Genomic DNA, 22233 nt, shown 5'->3' on the forward strand with positions numbered 1-22233 from the left:
ACCCGGGCTGCCCGTGCCCACCTGGCTGCTGGGCCACCACGGCCCCGGGGACAGGGCCGCCCTGCCTCCTGCCCAGCTCCCCACCACGCGCATCGCCGCTCCAATAGCTGCAGCAAATTCTCCTCATACTTCACTTGAGCCAGACGCTGTGAATCAGATTAAAGTGGTGCCTGGAGAGATTTCTAGAGCCAAATGTTTGAAAGTAACATGAATTAGAACTGTTTTCTGGGCTTCCACGGTGGTGCCCCCGCCTCCCCCCACCGTGTGCTGGGGGGGTCCCGGCTCTGGCTCTGCAGGTTTGAAGCCAGCTCTCGCGTGACACTGCCTGCAGATGCCAAAATTCATGTCAAATACTGCAACAGTGAAGAAGGTCAGCTTAGAAACGTATCTTCTCTTCTGCTTGGGAAAAAATTGTACTGGGGCCGATTGTTAAAGGAGCTGGGCATCCTCCCGCTCCGGGGAACGGCGAGAGCTCCCAAGGCTGGCAGGCCGCTGACCCCAGCTAATTGTTTCACCTTAAGCTGACCATCACTTTCTACTGTTTCTCAGCTGTCATAAAAGTCAAGTGATGTAGTGACCATCTGTGATGTTCACAGATGAGCACGGCCTTTCGACTGTGTTATGGACCTGGAGATCAGCTCTGTCTCACTGAGCATGCAGGAAGAGAAACCGAGGCTGTAGGAAATACTCCTCACGCTGGCATCCTAAGGACCCCAATCGTCCGCAGCGCTGGTGAGAAAAGCAACTTGCCGATACTGCGGGGAAACCTGTCGGAGCCCAGCTGCACGGCCGGCACGGTGCTGGGCAGGCGCCATTCACTGAGCTTTCCTTCCTCCTGGGTGACGCCTGTCTAGCTGTAACACCCCACTGGGAGAAGACCAGGTGACCAAGCAGGGTTGCTCTGGGACAACTACAGCCCGGCTGATTAAAACCGATGATACAGTTCCCACGTAAGGACTGCTTTGCATCCGTGTGACTCCGCATTGCATTGACAAACACTGGTGACTCGCAGTGTGCACAGCAGATTAAATTGGACCACGGATGGTAAATAAGTGGATGGCAGTTTGGACTCATGAAAACCAGTGATGTTTATTTTACCTTAAAGAACAAGTCAGTTAGGTTTAGCCTCATAGATTTTAGTATGCATTTTCTAACAGTTCAATGAACTCATAAATTATGGGGTTAAGGCCAAGTTCACGCTCGCTTCTGAGCGTGGTCTACACGTGCTGGAGCCTGGGACCTCTCAATGTAAAGCCCTCTCAGGAGCCCACCACCTGCTCCCAGGCTGAAACCAGCCTCTTGCACCCAAACTCTCCCCGCTCGCGAAGAGCAGAAACACCTCGGCGATGGGTGTGTGAGGGACTCGGTGAGTCCTGCACTGGTCCACAGCCCCACGCCAGCTGCAGCAAAATCCTCTGGCGGGTCGCAAACCAGCTACTGGTGATGGGAACCAGCTCCCCCGCCTGCAAAGACCCACCAGCCCCACCGTAAATCCACGCCGGTAACTGCTGCTGTCAGCCCCTGAAGGGAAGAGTCAGCTAGCAAGAGAAAAAACACTGTTTGGTTTTTGTTTTGTTCGAGGCTGGAAGGAAGCCATGGATCACCGCTCGGAGAGCAAGCTGCGATCAGCTGGGAGACATACAGCTCCCTAATGACAGCCGAGCTGCGAAACAGAGCTTCGCTTCGCTGCCTGGCAGCGCCCGTGAGGTCACAGCAGTTAAATAAATATGATGCCAGGGTGATGTGGTGTAAGGAATGGTTTATGACCTTCAGCCGATGAAAAAGAGAGCAGGCAGGTGTTGAGAGAAGGAGAGTGAACACAGGGGTGGAAACAGCCGTGATCAGTCATGTTTTGGGGAACACAGGACACCAACCTGCTGCCATCAGAGCCGTGCTGCCTCTGCCTCAGGGGTTTGGTGTGGGCCTGCAAACACAGGAGAACTGGGTGTTTCCCCCCAAACAGCCCCTGTGTGACAGCCTCCCTCCTCCCGGCAGCCCTCTGCAGACAGACAGACAGACAGACAGAGGGACAGACAGAGGGACAGCCCACCGCAGCCCACCCGCCCGCCCTGCAGCCCTGCTCTGTTACCAGTTTTCCAACATGCTGTTTGCATCAGGGTTATTTTAATCTCTCTGTTTCCCATCACATTTTTCCTCCTGCCCATGCCAGCGCAGACTGTAATTCCTGGCAGGCAGGGTGGAAATCTCCTCCCCGGGCTGCGCCAGCCTTTTGGAGGATGAGCTGGACTCTCCTGTGGTCGAGCCCTGGCTCCTCTTGGCTGCTGGCACCAGTACCTGGGTACCTGCCGCTGGACCCAAACGCCCACCACGGCCGACTGCTCGCTTCACATCAACTCATTTCGAGTTCACTCAGCCACTAAATCGCTCCAGGAAGTCTGTGCTTCCAGATTTTGCTCCATGATGGCTGAAGAACCAAAAAACCTGCTTCGCTGCTGACGTACTGACGCTTTTATCAGGACAAGAGAAATGATGCAAGGTACCGATTAACTTATCCAAGAGCCATGCAGGCACGGACGGCCAGACTCATGCATGCTCTTCCCCGCTACTGGTCAATCCCTGGCAGCTGCAAGCTGTGAGCTGCTGGGTGGCTGCCCAGCTTGCCACTGCTCCGCTTGGGCTTTCAGAGCTTGCTTTACTGTTGGATTTCCTCTGTCCCAGATGATGACCTGCTTGCCCTGTCCAAGTCCCCAGGCCAGGCACAGGGAGGTTTTGAACCTTGTTTTGCTGCAAACTCATGCTGTGCTCCAGCTGACGCCGTTCGCAAGGTCAATAGAAATAAGGATGTAAGTGCCAGCAATACCCGCAGGACATTCCCGCCCGCTCTGCACTCCAACAGCTGTATAGACCATACACCAGCTGTATGGTCCTTCCCAGGGCTAGGTGTGATCTAAGACTGAGAGACTCAAACAGTAGAGGGTCTCTGCATAAAGCAAGTAAAACGAAAATAAAGAATCATGGAAAAATCAGTGAAATATCATGTGTAGCAGTCCAAAAGATAATTTAGTACATAGAAGTAACTTCATCTTTCACTATGTGTCAACATCAAATTTGGTAAGAGACTCTGTAGCATTAGCAGGAAAAAAAATCTGAGGCAGACATAACACAAAATAAAACCCAAACCCATCTGCTTCTTTAATCATAGGCTTTAAAAATGTTTCTGCTAGTTATCCAGCTATTTCAAGAGCTGTACTGTTTAAATCTGTATTCAAACAAACACAGAAGTCACAATAAATCTGTCATTGAGTTATTCAGGTCTACGGCTTTAAATGATTAAAAATGATAAAATTCAAGAAGGCATTAAATGGAAACATTCTCTCTCCACAGCCTCTAGCACTGAAGATTAAAGCTCTAATCCAGTCTGAATGGCATCCCCAAGATTAAGAATGAAAAAATGTTCTTTTACTGCCAGAGTCTCGGTTTGGAGCATCCATGGCCGAAGCTTGAAAGTCGTCTAAGGATCGACCCCCCTCGTAAAGCAGAACCTCAACCGTGGCTACACTTGTGGTGCGGAGACACCGTTTGAGGAAGATGCTGTGGAGACGACGATGCAGGAAAATGACTGGGTGTCTACTTAGCTCGCACCAGCCACGGTGGGATTAGTGGGGCAAAGCAGCCTCCACGCTGCACAGCGCTGGAGCCCTGGGGTCTGTCTTGAGGAACGTGGCAAAGTTCAGATATAAAGGAAAGCCTGCATTTTATTAGGACTCACATCTGTTCCGAGACTGGCCAGGGACCTGTAACCAAGCGGGCAGGAGATCCTCCACAGGCCTCGCACTGTACCCAGCCATGAATGATTACTAGAGGAATATAATAAGCCCAAACCAGAAGTTACAAGAAATTTGGAAAAATCAAAAGCGTAAGCAAAAGCACAAGTAATGTGGAATGCTACCGAATTAGGACAAAATAAATCAGCCTTCTACCATTTAGGAAGCAAACATTAAAACTGAAAAAAACACAACAAACCACCAATTTAGTAATGACTCCCTACCCTAGAAACACTGATTAAGTGTATTATTAGTAAGCATAGATTAACCCAAGTGCCTCAGTAAGGCAGAAGGAGAAGTCCTTCCCCATGTCCCTTTCCAGACAGCCATGCTCTTCCTCAGCAGCGTCCATCCCAGGGGAGAGCAGGGAGCCCTGCTCCCGCGGGAGCACCGGATGCCCCAGCCAGAGCCGGAGCCCCGCGGGTCCTCGCGGCCCCACACCTTTATTCTATCACGAAGGGAACCGAAGCCGTGGAGGGCGAGCGGGTTGTGAAAGGCAATGGCATCTCTGGCTCCGAAGCTGGGCAAGTCCCAAGTTCCCTGCCGCGCACCCAACTGCGAAAGCACACTTTCGTATTTCATACCACACGTAACATCAGGCTGGGTGACACCGAGGTTAAAAGTAATTTTGGCTGCTGTAGACCAGCACATAGATTACAGGAGGAATTTTATTATCAGAGTTCACTATAGAAGGGCTGCTTTGCAGTCAGGACGCAACAGACAGATCGCAGAGGAAAGCCAATGCCATTCTGCGCCGGCTGCTGCCGGCTGTTGGCACACCCACGTGCAGAGCGCGGCCGTACCTGGCTACTGCCACGTCCGCATGGGCTACCGGGCAGAGCTCCCTCTGCACGTGGCCCACCACATGTAAATCACCTTATCAGCAGCGCTACTTCTCAGTCGAAAGCAGCCACTGAACTTTTCAACAGTCAATATTTTAAGGAGTTCTCAAACAGCACTCGGAGTAAGCAGACAACCATTTTAAATATAGAGAGACTGGAATGGAAGCCCAAGAGCGCTGGATGCCAGCGGTGATCTGGATTATTTGCTTGCTACTAAATACCCTGCAGCGTTACTTCCCCGGCTGTTCAGCTGAAGTCTGACGCAAACAGCGGCAGAACAACAAACAAGACTTTGCAGGATTTTGTAAGCACAGAAATCATTTGAGGCACAAGGAACAAAATGGTTGAGGGCTGCTGATGCTCAGGATCGCATCTTTGGAAGAACGAGGACAGTCTACTGCTTAATTACGTGTAGAACCCCACTGAAGGCTTGACAAGCACTTCCAAATCTCAGCAGCAGAAAAGCAACATAAGTATAAATAAAGGAAAGTCGACCTGCGAGAGCAGATTTAGTTCAAGGATGCCTTTCCCTCTGTCAATACCCAGAAACAATCTGCACCACAGCATGTCACTGAATTCCTCGGGACCCAAATGACCGTTCTGTGTTTTGCAGCTTACACGCCGGTAGGGCAGGGGATGAAAGTCCACCTGTGGAAAGACCAGCTAGCTCTGACTACTGCAGAGTTTAGAAGGGGACAGGAAAAAATAGCAAAAATAGCTCCAGAGCAGCACTGGTTCCACATGGAAGAAAAACTCTCTAGGAGGAAGTCTCCCCCTTGTAAAAAAGGCATCAAAACCTGTTTGTAAACTACCCCCTCCAGGCATTAAACCAGGCCAGAGCGACAACTCCGCAAGGCTTTAAAACCTGTGTACCAGGCAGGCTTGAAGAAACTTCCACAGCACAGAAAAAGCAACCGCAAGGTGACAGGAGCAGCAAGGAGGCCAAGGCAGACAGACGCAGCTGCGGGCAGCGGACTCGGGCTGTCCTGCTGCCTGGGGCCGCAGTGCAGCAGCGAGCAGCACAGAGCTGCCCCGGTCCCCAGCCGGGCTCCAGAACCTCGTGTCCAGCCCACGGCTCCACCAGACCGGCTGTGCTCGAGGAACAGGCTAGCTGCGACGCGCTACTCACGCTGTGATCATGCCACCAACAGCAGCGTGGGCAAAGTCTTCTATAAATAGCGGAGACTATCTATAGCACCTCTTACTTAATTACAATTAAATACAACTGTGGGAACGTTAACTGACCATGACTGGGAACTCCTAATCAGAACAAAGTGTTCAGCATTGTGCCAGTTTCCAGTTATCAGACCTCATGTGACGGCAGCACATGTGGCATGCTCCATCCTGGCCTCTTCAGCAGGGGTAAACATCACCCCTTCCAGCTGAAGTTCTTGCTGGATACATTTTAAAATGCCACCTTTCAGCCAAGGACCACAGAGAGAAGAAAAGGTCATTTTAAAAGATGTTCAACATCCTCATTTCTTATTTGCTTTTTCGTTAAATAAGGGTGTTCCACTTTACTTGGCAAGCACCTCAGCATGAAACAGTGGCCCCTCTATCTGGCTTGTAATTTAAGCCTCCTCGATAATCTGTTTTTAAAGACAATGCAGTTGCTAGGCCCCAGCCAAAGGGGTACACGCTTAACTGTCCTATTTTTTCTTGCAGGGATGGGCATGGCTGGCGTTGTGGGATGGAAACCATCTTCCACCTGCTGGGAACAGCCCACGAAACCCTGCCCGCGCCACAGGCCGCTCTCCCATGGTGGGACTCCTGCTGCTTGCCCAGGGAGAGCCCCGCTTCACACTCCGTGTCTTAACCTTCTAGCAGTAGACTTCACTTGGCGCGCTCCTTGCAAAGCACTTGTACTGCCTTTAATCATCTCCATTGCTTCTGCTCTGCCCGCCCGCCCAGCGGCACCCTCCCACGCTCCGCGGACGGAGCCCGGCACAGCAGCGGGGTTTTCACCAATGCAGCCGGCAGTGCCTGTGCAGCGTCGCTGCCCCGCACAGCCACACGTCCCAGGCAGCGCGCGCGGGATTTAGGCTCGGAGCACAAAATGTTCCCTTTCTACCATTACAGGCCTCTTAAGTACTGTTGAGATTCACTGATGTTCTTACAAACAAACACACACATCCACCCCACAATCCCCATGCCCCCCCCAACCTAACTTCATTTGCACAAGATGTCTTTAAGCTGAATTTCATTTCCAGTTTCAAGGCACTTCCCACCCACTGCTCATCCAGCCTCGGAAGGAGCCACACCACTTCCAACCAGTCCCTCGCCTCAGCGAGAGCGCAGCCAGCCACCTCCCCCTCCCTCCAGCCCCACACGTGGAACGCGATGTGGCCAGGCGAGTGCTCACACTGCTGCCCGAGGACACCCGCCGTGTCCCACCTCCCCGGGTGACAGACCCCTGCCCTGGGAAGGGGCAGCTCTGTGGCTCAGGCAAATCGCAGCTGTGCCACCTGCCAGAGGAGCAGGGCAGGAGGGATGGAAAAATTTGGAGGAGCTAAGACATTGTCGTGGAAAAAGCTGTAGGAGTGTGCCAGAAGATGTAGCTTTATCCTATGGGTAATTAGCTCCCTCAGGAGTGGTTCCGACAGGAGGAACGGGAAGAGAAATACACATTGCTGTTAGGGCTCGCTGCAACAGAGGCACGATCCGCACATTTTGGAACGTCCCTTAGGAGTTACCTGGTGCTGCTCCTGGCATCTCCTCGTGGAAGCACCCCAGACAGGCTCCTGGCTGAGGGACCCGTACAATTACCTTCGCTCCAGATCACCAGCGACACGAAGGTGCTCGCAGCAGCTTTTCCTCTTTTACACTATTCTCTCAAAAAGGCTGATAAAACAGTCATGCTCACTTCCATGCTCCACAAGCCAATTGTATTTTCAACAAAACCGGTTACTGACGCTACCACACACTCACGGTCTCACAGCCACACTGTTACACACGACGTCCTCCAGCACAGGCCGCGGGCGCTGGGGCAGAAGCGTCCTTCTGGGCCTCCTTCCAGGGCGCTGCGTCCCCAGCAGCTGTGGCAGCGCTTCCAGGGCAGACTGCGGGACGGCTTCGCGCGCCTCCGTGAGCGCCTGGCACGAGGGAGCGCAGGCGACCAGGCCTGCCTCGGCCGCACAGCCAGCCACGACTTCACCTTCTATCGGACGAAACGGCAAAAACCAACAGTCACTGTTGCTGGCCATGTTTTTATTTGTTTTTCATTTTAAAGAGGGGAGCCAATGATACATCCAGTATTTCAAAAAATCAGAAAGTGAAACAAATTTTCAGAAGACAGAGATGCTACATGCTATATTTAACCTAATTTTATTCATGCTTGCTTTTGGGGGGTTTTGGGAGCGGGACAGGAATAATTCGGTAAAAACATACAGTAAAAACAAAATGTCTCACCATATAGAACTTTAACCTACAGTAATGTTGTACCTTAGTTATTTCCATGCACACAACTAACGTTACAAAATTTTTTAAAAATGAACACAGTTAAGACTTCTAGGAGCATTTGATAATAAAGCAATTCCTAATTTCTTTTGTAGAGATCAAGCACCTCCAATTACAAATTCCTATACACAGTGAGTGCTTTATTTGAAATGAAAACTAAAAAATAAAAATAAAAAAATGTATTGGATAGCCTCAGAATAAGCCGATGTTAATATATATCCAGCTATGTAGGCAATAAAACCATAGTGCTAAACAAAAACTTTTATCTGAAAAGTAACTCAAAAATTAAGTTGACTTTCTATAATTACAGAAATATACTTATTTGCTAAAATAAATAAAAGTGCTGCATATTAACACTTCACTATAAAGAATGCATACCAGAACATTTATAAATATTGAATGATTTTCAATAAGAATAGCTACTACAATAATGCTGGCTAAATAGAAGTGCATAATGAGAAGCACTATGGGTGGTTAATGTTTTGCCACATACTGCTGTTACCTTGAGGTAGATAACACATGCGTACCAAATTCGGCATTCAGTTCAGTTGCTGCTGGTATCATGTGTCTAAGAAATGTGTACAGTATGAAAAACTCTAAAATACGCATGAATGAAAAAAATGTTTTGGGAAAAATAGATATTTTCATGCAATTATGTACAGTCTCACTGTGTAAATTTCAAGGCAAGGTTCTTTTTCTGCAAAACATGGACACTGTTTTACTGAGAGAATGTTTTTTTTCCTTGGTTTAGTGCATTTTTTTTGTTACCTCCTGCATTTTGCATTATTTTGCTCTATTCTTTAATTTTGTGTGCAAACGACATGCCAGTCTAAAAACAAAACTAACTCATGTATAGAAAGTAATTCTGGATTGTAAAAACAATGGTAAACAGAAAACTAATGAAATCCATACCAAAATTACACCGTCTGATTCAAGTAAAAAAATTACTTACACTAGTAATAAAAAAAGACAAATACATCTCATGAATATAAAAGAAATGTCTGCTGAGTGTTTTAATTTAGATGTTTCAGAATGCTGCTGTACGTTTTGTGGGGAATCTGGGGAGACGATTTCATAGCAGAAGGCGTTAGCGTGGCCTGTATCGATTTCAGAGGCGAACCCACGGGGCTGTGAAACTGAGGAATACCTATAGCCTCAAGCTGCTTGTTGAAGAGGAGTTCTCCACTGTTACTGAGAAAGCCCTCTTCTCTTTCCTTCTCCCCAGGCTTCCCCTCTTCTACTGGCTCAGGTTCTAGCATTTCAGCATCTTCTTTCTTACTAAAAAACTTGTCCAAGTAACTGGTGTAAGTATTTTCTTTTTCACCTTGTTCATCTTTCCTCACTTCGCAACAAAACTGGTCTATGAGGAAGCACTCCTCCCCGCTGCTTACAAACTGACTGTCCCAAGAAGTTTGGTACAGAGCTTCTAACTGTGCCAAATTCGCCATTCCTTTCTCCTGCTTCTCTCTGCTTACCGACTTCGATATGAATCCTTTCAACTCTATCTGAGACACTGAGCTGTTCAAGTCATTTAATTTATCAACATCAGTAGACTCGTGTTGTAAACTAAGCTGAATGGTTTCTGCTATAAATGAATCAAAGTCAAATCCTTGATTCTTCTCCCTTTCTTTTTCAACCAGTTGCTGTGATGCTTCCTCGAGTGCTATCTGAGCTTTCACCAACCCATTCTTTTCACATTTAGACTTGCCTTTCTTGTCAGACTTTTCTTTACTCTGTTCCTTCCAGTTAGAAAGATCTATAATGAGCTTGGGCTCATAGTAATGGTTAACTTCACTGTCTCGCCAAACTAAATTATCTAGGTATGATGATGACCTCATTTTGTAATTACAAGTGTGACTACATTCCAGATCACAATACTTGTTTTCATGGTGATCTGAATACTGCCAGCAAGGCTCAGTAGAGAAGTGGGTGTCAAAGGCAGGATCCTCCAGATACTTTTCACGATCTCCATCCAAATATTTGCGAGGATCTACTTGCACTTCTTCCTCATCAGTAACATCAGAAAGAGCCCTTGGATCACGCTGAACTTCATCAGCTTCATAGTTATTATGAATAGGCCAGTCATGGTCTGAAAACTGACTTTCATGGTATCTGTAAAACAATTTCCTAAGCGTTAGCAGCTAAAAAACAGTCTTCTAGCTCCCAAGACAGAGACAGTTATGTTTAGAAACTCCCTTACAGAATAATGACAATTCAACACAGATAAAGTTTTTCTTCAATCCAACTGGGTACCTCTTCCAGGCTTTTAATTTAATTTGGCATAAAGCAATCCTCACATGCACATCCAGAAGATTTAAGTCCAGAATTATGTACAACAGCTCACTCCATTTACAGAACTCTTCCTTAAAGTGTGTTTAACTGACTTTAAATGACTACTGTAAATCTCTTTAGTATTATATGTGCTAAGCATTGGACAAGACAATCATGTTTAACAAAACCTCTCCGTTTAAAGCTTATTTGTTAGAGAAATATTTTTTTGGGAAAAAAAGTTATGGAGAGATTAACTCTAGATTCTATAGTCTTAAATGCATCTCAGGAATGCACCAGCATATCCAAGTCAGTCTAATGAATTATAAACCCAATGATAATGCGCTGCCTATGAGGGAAAAGTTTATTCTCAAGTCAACTTAAGAAGAAGAAGAAACAAACAGAAAAGGAAATGATGCCCATAAAGCAACATTACTTCAAGCACACAATCATTCAGTTATGTGCCACAGTAAGTGATAAATTTACCTTTCCCAATTATAAATATGGCTGTGACTTTCATCCATCAGCAGAATATCATCAACCTCGTCTTCAATGTGAAAAGGATGACTTGAAATAGGCTCATCCGTTGGAAAGGAATAAATGCTCATATACGGATGGGACAAAGCTTCTTCTGCTGTCAATCGATCCATGGGACTAAATGTCAAAATTTGCTCCAGAAAGTCCAGCGCTGTGGAGAAAGAGTTATCATGAAACAGAAGAGACATCCAGAATTTAAGATTAAGGTGCAGTGCTTTGCCCTAGAGGTGTGTATTTGCTTACAAGTAGCCACCTATGCAATGCCAGCGACTGACAGTATACTGTCAAATATGCATTCTGCAGCCACAGGAAAGCTAGAAGAGTTAGAGGTCAAATCTAAGATCAACAATATTTTAACTTAAAACAGGAAAAAATACTAAGAGACTGATTGCTTCAAGCTGTATCAGTATCCACCAACAGCTATCAGGAAATGCTGCTGTTAGTTTGGTTGGGGGACTTTCTTTTGAAAACTTCTGAAGAGTTGTTTTATACTGACTCCATTCCAGTATTCCCTTATATTTAGAAGGCCAGTGTCTCAAAACAGAGCAATCCCAGCGCAAACAGGTCACGCAGAGATTCACAGTTCTACCCCAGAGGTGACCAAGTAGCTATCATGTAAGCAAAATTTTCTTTTTTAATTACAGAAGACAACCCTTCTTCAGAGAACACACAAATTCCAACTGAAACTTGCTTTTAACAATCACTAACACACACATGCACTGTGAAGTTGTTCACTATTTTATGATTTTGAAATACAGGAAGTATTTTTTCCTGAATTCCTTACCTTCAGGACTGATGCCTGGAAGCAACTGAGTTAAAGGTTTGTGTGGCTCAGTCATGTCATTTCTAATGTAAACTGGAATTACGTTGAGAAGCTCCTGACGGTCCTCCTCATGGACAACAGGAATTGATTCTAGAATCAACTGCATCTGTTCAAGTTCATGCGCACCTAAGCACCAAGAGAAAATACAAGCTGCCATTTCAATTTCAAACAATTCTGATCCCCGTATATGAAAGGCATGTCAAAATTTTGTGCTCTGAGCAGCTATTTTCAGTAGAAGACTATTACCTCCTACAACAGAGGAGAGGCTGAAGTTTTAAATTTGAATGATAATAAATCTGAAGAGCTCTCAGAAATGCTGTAGCGTATGAAGAATTACAGAGCTGCTACACACAGATAAAGTGACCTAACCTTAAGCTTTTGCAAGGATGTTTTCACCATGGATGAGGTACTCTACAGCAACACGCCATCTTTTTGTTATATACTGTATACTGCAATCCTCTCCTTTCAACTGATCCCAGCTAATTAATTCAATATTTGACCTCACTTGGAATGATATGTCCCTTACTAATAAAAACAGTAGCGGTTTAGCTCAGCAAGAGATCTTACAGGCCACAGCCATTTGTACTAATACGCTATGCTGAAACCCTGTATTACTGTCAGGTGCAAAGCAAAAATCACCTGCCAGTTAAGCAGCCTAATCTTGGTTTGGTTTTGTTTTTTTTTTAAAGTACTGTATTATGATTGAAATTATAGTACACTTTTAGCACTAGCTGAAGTTTTCCGAACTATGAGTGTCTACACCGCAGATCAATTTGGAATAATGAACAGCATCTATATTCATTACCAGCATTGCTGGAGTCCCCAGAAATACAGCTTGTCTACCTCAATTTATTGTTCATCTCCAAGCAGCACTTAGCACCCTAGAGATTCAACTAGCAGATGAAACTATACAGGGTTATTTGCATGGCAGTGTTTCCCTCCTTCACCAAGCAGCTCTGGGCAATCATCAGTGATACTGATGCATGTGACATTAAATACAAAATAAATGGGGCCAGAAAGAGATTGTACCATCTCAAAATTTATGCGCTATCAGTTCACTTCAGCAGTCTGCATGGCGGTCTGCGCTGGATATCCCACCACGCATCTGCCAGATGACTTAAAGAAAAGCTAAGCAAAGTCACTACAGAAAATCTGAGACGTACGCTCCCCAAATGAATCAGTACATTCTCACATTAACTTATTTGCGGGATTGAAAGAGCTGTTTTGTCCTCCTGCTTCAGACTACTACAAATTACTTCACATCTAATCTATCAGATGTTATGCTGTCTGTAATTTGCTGGAAAACAGATTCTACTGTATCATTATTTCCATCCTAAAAATTAATCAGCTTTCTTTCTACTGTAAGTAAAATGAGCATTTAAAAATATTCATTTAAAAAGAAAGAATTACAGAAGTTGTTTGGAACAGTTATTGAATTCCTCTGCCTCAAATTCCCTTCCCTCCCTCATCCCAGGTATTCTGTAACTTTAATCTGTATTCTTCCTCCCTATTCCCATCAGCTTTCCAGACAGCAAGACTCCTAAGGAATGGTTCAGAAGTAGACAGCAAGTTAGAAATTAACCACATCAAGCCCTCCAAACAACTTTCCACAAGAATTTTGTTCAGAGGCTCAGGACAGGCTGTCATATCTCCAACCATCTTCCTTTTCCCAATGTATGACGCCAAGAAATCCACTCTTAGATCAGAAAACTACGGCAGTGCTAAATTATCAGAGGGATAATCTACATCACATCTAAAAATATTATTCTACAAATACACACAATGCAATTAGAGTACATAAACGAGCCTACAAACTTAGGATTTTGGTTACTGAGTTGTAAGGAAAAAAAAAAAAATCTAACTCACTACACTGATGTTAGACCAATAAAAACTTTTGGCAAATACCAATGCTACTCAAAAACAAAAAAAGAGCCAGAATGCTAGCAGTTGCAATCAATCTATGCTGCATGCTGAAATCTACAGACTTTCTCACACTATTCCACTACTTTCCAGTAGAAGTGCTTGACGCAAGGGAAACCTAATAAATCTCTTATCAGCTATGCATTTTAATACACTGGGAGCATTACTCCAACAGTTAGTAACACAGAGTTAGCAACCTGCTGCAAGTTAAGAGAAGCCTCTTCGCATACTAATCACTGATTTCTATAGAATAATGATTTCCAGGTGACAGTACTCCATTAATAGTATTTAATGGGAAAAAGCTCTCAATTTCATTACCTTGATGTACAAAGCTAAGTCTTACTGCAGAGGTGTGCTTTTAGTCCATGTGTATCTGAAGGAATGTGAACTTTGAAATACAAGCTCAGTTCTTCAAGGTTTTATCTGTATTACCTCAGTAATTTAGACCAACAGGAGCAAATCCAAGAGCCAGCTTTAATGAGACAGCTGCAGCTGAGGCCCCAGGGTGTACACAAAATAAGCATTTCAAGGGTTTGCTCCAGACTAGCTCATCTGCTCCAAGGACTGAATGCCTGTCAGCAGGTGGAACACACTGGGTGATTTCCTACAGTGCAAATGGCAGTTTCATTTTATCTAAAAATACCCCAGTTTGTGCACTGAGCTAAATCAGCAATGGCGTACAGGCTGGCCATCAAGAGATTTGCCTCAAAAATTTGCTCCCAATCCTAACCAAAGCACAAAAGTAGATGCACCCAATAAGATCAGAGCATTGCTTCCTATCTTACCAGAAACATTTGAGGTTATGCATTTCCTTGGTGTGCCACACTGAATTTTAAATCTTAAGAGTCCTCCCTATACGACTGAAATAAAGCTCAGGTCAAGAGTCCGCAGATGACAAAAATTGGGAATGGGGAAAAAAGGGCTACTCTTTCATAATTCAAAATACAAAGAAGAGAGAGAAGTGATTTGGTTGACTACATTAAAAAAAAAACCTTTATATGATACTCAGGGCATTCACAATCCTCAAATACTCCCTGGATACATCAATTCACTAAAATGCATGTATTTAGAACACTTCTTAGGCATCCAATAAACTTAGTTTAACCTAATTACAGGGAGATTTACCATATATGTGAGTACTAAATTAAACTGTGATATTTATCTAAATACACATCGGTATGAGTAACAAAAATTGAAACACCTTCCACTTTACAAATACATCAATCTATAGTTTGCTTATATAATTGCATAATAATACAGCATACCCTCATAGACAATGACTATTGATATTAGCCATGAGAATCACGCTTTCTTTAAGAAGGTAATTAAGCAGTACCAATCCTATTAGGAATATAGACACATATTTTTATTCTACCCACCTGCAAAGAGGGTTTTCCCAGTCAGCATTTCAGCAAAGATGCAACCTGCAGCCCACATGTCAATGGCTTTAGTGTAGTTGTTAGGAGAAAGCAAAAGACGGGGCGATCTGTACCATTTAGTAACCAATCCTTCAGAAAGATGGCCCTAACGAAATCAAATTTCCAAAAAGAAAAAAAGCTTACTTAGATTTTTAAGAGATACGGTTTTTTAATTACTCATTTCTTATTTTTTAATGCACTACCACAAGATCTTTTGGTCTCAAGGTCCTAGGGAGAGTACCATGTGCCCCCTACTAAGCCTTTCTACCTTTTGAAATGGAACAGCTGTATCATTATGAGCGAACAGCAACAATACAGAAGTCTGACACTATTTATTACCCAAATGAGGTACTGTAGCAAAACCTTATTCTCAGATGCCAAATAAATGCAGAGAATAAAATGCACAATCTCTTGTGAAACATCATCTAAACCAGGAAGACAGCATCTCTAAATCAACCCCAAGAAGCAGTCACACTTGCACACTATGCATGCGTGACTTACAAACTCAGCTAAGGCTTCTATAGTTATGCCTCTAAATGTTGCTCTTAATGTCAGGTTCTGTATTCACCGTTAAAAATCTGCTTTTCCAAACATATCTGGTAAAAAAAAAATAATTTATACTTGCAGTAGCCCCGAGACAAAACGTGTTGTCCAGGGATCTGTTTTACTCTATTTGCAAGCATTCCATTTCTACTGTACAATCCCTAACATGATATCCCACCAGCTAACAAGGCTTTCCACAGACTATCTACCTCCGCAGAAGGGAGACAGGTGCAATTTTCAGAAGGCACGGTTGTCAGCATGTCACTTAAATACTCTCACTCTTCACATACCTTGTGCGAATAATGAGGATCCATGATTCGTGCAAGACCAAAGTCGCCAATCTTCAGCACCAAGTCTTCAGTATTAATGAAAAGATTAGCTGGTTTGAGATCTCTATGCAGAACATTTGCAGAGTGAATATACTTGAGCCCACGTAGCAGCTGGTACATGAAAAGTCTGGCATGATCTTCCAGTAAAGGGCCTTGCTCTAGCAGATTAGCCAGATCTGTCTCCATGTATTCCTGGACAATGTAAACACAGTTCAATTCTGTAAGGGAGCCCACGTCATCTGTTAACTGGCTTCCACTAGGACCAAGAATTTCAAATACTTTGACAATGTTATCGTGGTCAAGTCTTCTAATAATTTTGATCTCACGTAGAGCATGTTTAACACTCTGGGGATCTGTAAGGACAATTTTCTTGACAGCCACTCTTTTGTCACAGTCATTATCGACAGCAGAAAAAACTAAGCCATTTCCACCACAGCCCAGTGGTTTTAAGTCCATATACCGAGAGCCCAGATCAAAACCATGAATGTTCATGAGACTTTCAAATTTTTCTGCCATTTTTGATTTCTTTACGTTTCTTTTTCCTCAAACTACTAAGCTTCTGTAAACACACGGAGACACTTCCACTGGTATCTGAAGGAAAGGTCTTACAGAAAGGGAGAAAAAACACTTGGCTTTGACTGCAAGATGGTTTCTTGACACTCTCATTTCATTATGAGCCAGCCAGGCCTGTTGTGTCCCCTTGAATTTAGAGCCCGTAAGCTCTAGAACTCAAACTGAGCATAAGATAGAAAGATTGCAGCATTCATAGTTCAAGAAAGGTGCAGCATTTCTGCAGACATTAAAGAAAATACTCACAAGAAACTCAAACGGAATGAAATGACATACTATGCACTCAGCTCTACTGTGCTAAACTGGTTAACATTTAACAAAAATGTGAATAAATATGCACATAATAGGTTTCTATTAACATCCTCCTCCTCACAGTGCAGATACATTCAGTGTTGGACTGGTCCTGAGCAGCGTCATTCTATGGTGCTGGTAAGCACTATTTTTATTTTCCGTCTTCCTCCTTTTTCCTCTCCTTTGTTTACAGTCTAGTTAAACGGGAAACTGGCAGCTCTTGATTTACAAAAGATGCCTTCTGTTAATGATCAGGTGGCTCCAGCTCACCACAATCACAATCAAAGCTACCATCCATTTTAATCCGTGACAACCTGAAAAGGAGAGAAAAAATACATCAGTATTTCAGCACATACAGAAGTCTTCCTCCTCCTCCCCCTACTCCTTACATTGTCAGAAATACACAGCTTATTTAGTGTCCACTTACAAAATAAGAAACCATCACAAAAGCTAACCTACCTAGAAATTACACAGACTTGTGGAGGAAAACTGACTAATCACCAACCACCATTTCTAAACATATATTGTGAAAGTTTTAGATATAATCTATTGAGAATACAAGGTACACAAGGAAAAATCCTACCGAGTCTTAATAAAGAAGGGAGTATCACAGAAAGCTTGCTAAATCTCCAATATAGCTGTTAAGAGAAGTCAGCAACAATAGCAGCCTGCACCTCAGTCTCTAGATTTTTGACTAATTCTTTCCACTAATCTTTTATTCCAAGACAAAAATCAGGGTTTTAACTATGTCCTCATAATGAGAGATAACCGAGTGCTGTTCACATGAAAAGGGCAAGGGTTTGTGCGCTCCCAGTATTTACTGACTTTCCAGAATATACAGCATATATCCAATGCCACTTACAAAGCTTAAATCCGTGTGATTTTGGATAAAGATTACTAACATCTCAAATTGTGATTTTGCCTCTATAGATTCATTGTTACAGGAATCACAGGGGCAATACCTGCATATTAGACAAAAATATTCTTACTTTATCAATTAATTCTACACTTACCCAACCTGGATTACAGAGAAAAACTAACACTGAGTACATTTTACACAGTAACGGATATGTTCTGTAACTGTTTTCCCTAACATATGGGCACTTTCAGACATCATTTATTTTTTATTAGTCTAACGAATGCAACTACTATTTATGAAAACAGAAGTGGTAATTTTCTCAGTAAGTTTCCCTGTCCGCAGCAGGGGAATGCAGTCATAAAGACCGCATGTTGCATTTTTGCACAACATCCTCATTTCTTTTAAAAGCTCAAAGATGCCACAAAGTGAAGCGTCAAAGGTGTACCTCACAGAGCGTGGTAAGGCTTGGGCAATTCCACTGCAAGTCACTTATGTGTTATTCCCCAACAACTATAGGTCACATCAAACCACTAAATGTCTTCTCTTTGATTTAGATTAACACATTTCAGCTCTTCACTCAGTTCTCCAAATAAATGTAAAGTTCTCCAAACTATCCCAACACTTTATAACTAATTGTACAAGTGTTTTCCCTTAAAACTGTGCCAGCATTTCAGTGAGACAACTGTGACTAAGGAAAACAAGTCTCCCCACTCCCAACTGAGCAGCAAAAGCAGCTGACAAATTATTAACATATTCTAAATAATGGCCTCAATTCATTAAAGTAATCAGAATTGCATGCAGGAAAGAAAAAAAGTAAAGGCGGGCACACTGGCAAACAGCAACAAGACTGTTTCCACACATTTAAATATTACCATTCCCAAGGCCCAAGCCCGACTGCCACCAAGCAACCGCAGCCCCCATGCCCCGGCCCGCTCCCTCCTGTCACACAGCACCTGCCTCCGGGTACTTGCACAGCCACGTGGCGAACACAGCACAGAAGACGGAAACACATGCTGTCCTCTACTGGGTTTTTCTTTTTAAATAAAGATCACCAAAGGTAGCACTTCCCACCTGGAAAGCGCTGAGCTGCCCTCCACTGATGTGGTGTATCACCCTGCCAGAAGGGTGAGCTTCAGCGCTGGCTTTCCTCAGCATGTCCAACCATTGCCTTGGGATTCCTGTTTCCACATACTGCCAAGAGCCCTTATTTCAGACAGTGTTTTACAAGAGTTATTATAACCTTAGTATAAACATCATGAGGTAACATCGTTACTTTTCCCCAAACTTTCTTGAATTTATATCTGTATTAAGACATCACAGTGAGGACCCTTCTCATAATACCCATGAATTTACTTAGAACAAATATAAAATTTATCCTAGACTTAATTAGGACAGCATCAGTGCCTATCTAACTCTCCTCTCACAAATTATAAATCCCAGAAGTCTAGCCTCTTGATTTTTAACTTTTTTGAAACCTAAACATATTTTCTCACTCACATGCCCTACTTTCAGGCTCACTCATTCTGAGCTGCTGCCTGTAAAAAGGTTACATCACCCCAGACCATTTTCCTTTCATTCCCCTCCCCCCCCAAACTGGTACAGAAATTCATTTTTGTAGCTTATACTCACACTTTAAATTCCATGTTAACTCAAGGTCCAAGGCCTCTGTTCAAATAACTAAGCTGTATTTTATATCCTTGGGACCATCTAAAAGCAATTGTATTCCTCCCCATAATTAGGCCCATTGTTTCACATAGCTGATGTCTTCTACGTGCAGCCACACCGAATCGGTTTGCACCAGCTGGGTGACACATCTGGAACATCTCTTTTAGCTAATTCCATTAAACAGCACAGGACCAGATTTGAAAAGATGCCTGTAAGCAGCAAGGAGTAAGATTTGCCGATCTCTTCACCATAACCCAGACCGCACCCCTTACTGCCACGACTAAACGAAGGCAGCAGCAGTACTAAAACACGAGAGCAGTTGTGATATTACTGCTTCAAGCAAAAAGGGAGTTACAGCCCACTTGCTCTCTGAAGTAGGAATCGTAAAATTTTCAGTCTGTATCCCTGAAATGATGCATTTTTAATCGTCAGCTTACACTACATCCTTCCACTAGGTGACCCATAATCGCAACACTTTCAGCAGGTATGTAGTGATTTTCAGAATCAGAGTGATTTATCCTAGAAAACCGATGTTTACAACACAAGCAACCCACTGCAGCCTTCAATTTGACCCGATCCTGCTACAAACTTCCTCTGTATCTATGAGCAAATGACTTGATCCCAAAGCCACAAAAAGCAGGGCACAGCTATCATTGAAAACAAGATCTCGTGCTAGGAAGCTGCCCAGGAGGCAGCATATCTACCAGACAGACAGTACCTCACATGAGCATGGTGCGGGCAACGAAAGACTCTCCCAGCAAAAACGCCCCACTATTAAATCAAATGAAATAAAGACTCAGTAATTGAGAGTGGTCTTTTGTTTACTGCCACTGAAAACTCTACTTTGGAAATAGAACAGGTGACAATGCTGTAGCAGGTTCATTGTTTTGGTTTCGGCTGCCGCCAGCAACAAAAGCACCACGCGGCCGCCCCTCCCCCCGCCGGCGTGCGGAGGAGAATGAAAAGAAAGAGGCAGAAACTGGTGGGTCAGGATAAGGGCAGTTTAACAGAACAGCAAACAGAGGGAACAGGAACAACAACGATACAAATAAGGAGAAAACAGGACACAAACTCACACAACAGACCCTCTCTCCCGAACAGGACCAGCGCCGCACACTCCCCAGCCGTGAGCGAGTCCCCACCGCGCCGCCCCCCTCCCCCCCTCCCGGAACCCAGCGTGACGTCACATGGCATGGAATACCGGGCTCTGTTTGCCCAGGTGGGGTCAGCCCCCACCCCCCGGCTGTGCCCCTTCCTGGAGTCCGGTGAAAATTAACCCTGTCCTGGCCAAACCCAGGACATTATCCACCCCTTATTCCATACCATCTACGTCATGCCCAGGTCCCCCATTGTCCAGTTGATCACCACCACTTCTCCTGTCTCCAGATACCATTCCCTTGGTCTATGGATCATCACTCTAAAGTGTCCATTGAGTTCATTTAATCCATGACTTCAGGCTCCATCTGTCGTTATGGTCTTCCGTGGCAGGAGAGGTGATGTGTGGTGATGGGCGGTCACTTGCTGCATCCGGAGCTCACGGCTGATGTATCTGGTGCGGCCCGTGCCCACAGTCTGCAGGAGATGTTGATCTTGATGAAGTTGCTGGATGCCAGTTGTTGAAAACCAGGTCCAGTTCCATCATCGCTGTGCTCTGCTAGGTCTTCATGAAAAAAGTCCATCCTTCTTTAATCTGTACGATTCTTATTACGATACTACTGGTACAAAATATAACATTTATAACAGTGATAACAGACAGTGACAGGGTTATTTAACAATTAACTTTATACAATGTATTTATGGACTATTCTCGCCCAAAATCAAATCCCCATGAGGTACACATCGGACTTCCCCATCCTTCCGCATTACCCACCAGGTACACCCAGGTCCTTGAGCAAAAACAATCCCGCGGACGGGCTTGCCTTTGCCCGAGGCAGGACCAACCCAAACCGTCTTCCCTAACATGTTCCGCATGTGCACTACAGGGACTTTATCCCCTTCTACGGGGCGCTGAGGTTTTGACTGGGCAGGACCAGCCCAGTTGGCGGACCCTCTGGTGTTAACCAACCAGGTGGCCTTTGCTAAATGAGCATCCCAGTTTTTGAAAGTCCCACCCGCCCTTGCTCTCAAAGTGGTTTTTAGCAGCCCATTGTACCGCTCGATCTTTCCAGAGGCTGGTGCATGGTAGGGGATGTGATACACCCACTCAATACCGTGTTCTTTGGCCCAGGTGTCTATAAGGCTGTTACGAAAATGAGTCCCGTTGTCCGACTCAATTCTTTCGGGAGTGCCATGTCGCCACAGGACTTGTTTTTCCAGGCCCAGGATGGTATTCCGGGCAGTGGCATGGGGCACAGGGTAGGTTTCCAGCCATCCGGTGGTGGCCTCCACCATTGTGAGCACATAGCGCTTGCCTTGGCGGGTTTGTGGCAGTGTGATGTAGTCAATCTGCCAAGCCTCCCCATATTTATATTTTAGCCATCGTCCTCCATACCACTGAGGCTTTACCCGCTTGGCTTGCTTGATTGCAGCGCATGTCTCCCATTCATGGATAACCTGTGCGATGGTGTCCATGGTCAAGTCCACCCCTCGGTCACGAGCCCATTGGTATGTCGCGTCTCTTCCTTGGTGGCCTGAGGTGTCATGGGCCCACCGAGCTATAAACAGTTCACCCTTATGCTGCCAGTCCAGATCCACCTGAGCCACTTCAATCTTAGCAGCCTGATCTACCTGGTGGTTGTTTTGATGTTCTTCAGTGGCCCGACTCTTAGGGACATGGGTGTCCACGTAACGGACTTTTACAACCAACTGCTCTAGCCGGGCAGCAATATCTTGCCACAATGGGGCAGCCCAGATAGGTTTGCCTCTGGGCTGCCAGTTGTTCTTCCATTGCTGCAGCCACCCCCACAAGGCATTGGCCACCATCCAAG

The 22233-nt window shown here is 44.8% G+C and overlaps 1 protein-coding gene across 3 annotated transcripts in view; it reads right to left on the bottom strand.

The window, feature by feature from the left end:
- Window positions 1-7813: 7813 nt before the first annotated feature.
- The window catches only part of MAPK6 (mitogen-activated protein kinase 6), a 36959-nt gene continuing 22539 nt past the window's right edge, over window positions 7814-22233 (bottom strand). For all 3 annotated transcript variants that reach the window (XM_009940228.2, XM_075431531.1, XM_075431532.1), the window contains exons 2-6: window positions 15883-17096; window positions 15011-15155; window positions 11673-11837; window positions 10838-11039; window positions 7814-10195 (exon numbers count right to left, since the gene is read on the bottom strand). In XM_009940228.2, coding sequence (XP_009938530.1) covers window positions 9097-10195; window positions 10838-11039; window positions 11673-11837; window positions 15011-15155; window positions 15883-16437 — 2166 coding nt within the window. In that variant the 5' untranslated portion in view covers window positions 16438-17096 and the 3' untranslated portion in view covers window positions 7814-9096. The remainder of the gene's footprint in view (window positions 10196-10837; window positions 11040-11672; window positions 11838-15010; window positions 15156-15882; window positions 17097-22233) is intronic.

This window comes from Opisthocomus hoazin, chromosome 10 (genome assembly GCF_030867145.1).
Source record: "Opisthocomus hoazin isolate bOpiHoa1 chromosome 10, bOpiHoa1.hap1, whole genome shotgun sequence".
Taxonomy (NCBI): Eukaryota; Metazoa; Chordata; class Aves; order Opisthocomiformes; family Opisthocomidae; genus Opisthocomus; species Opisthocomus hoazin.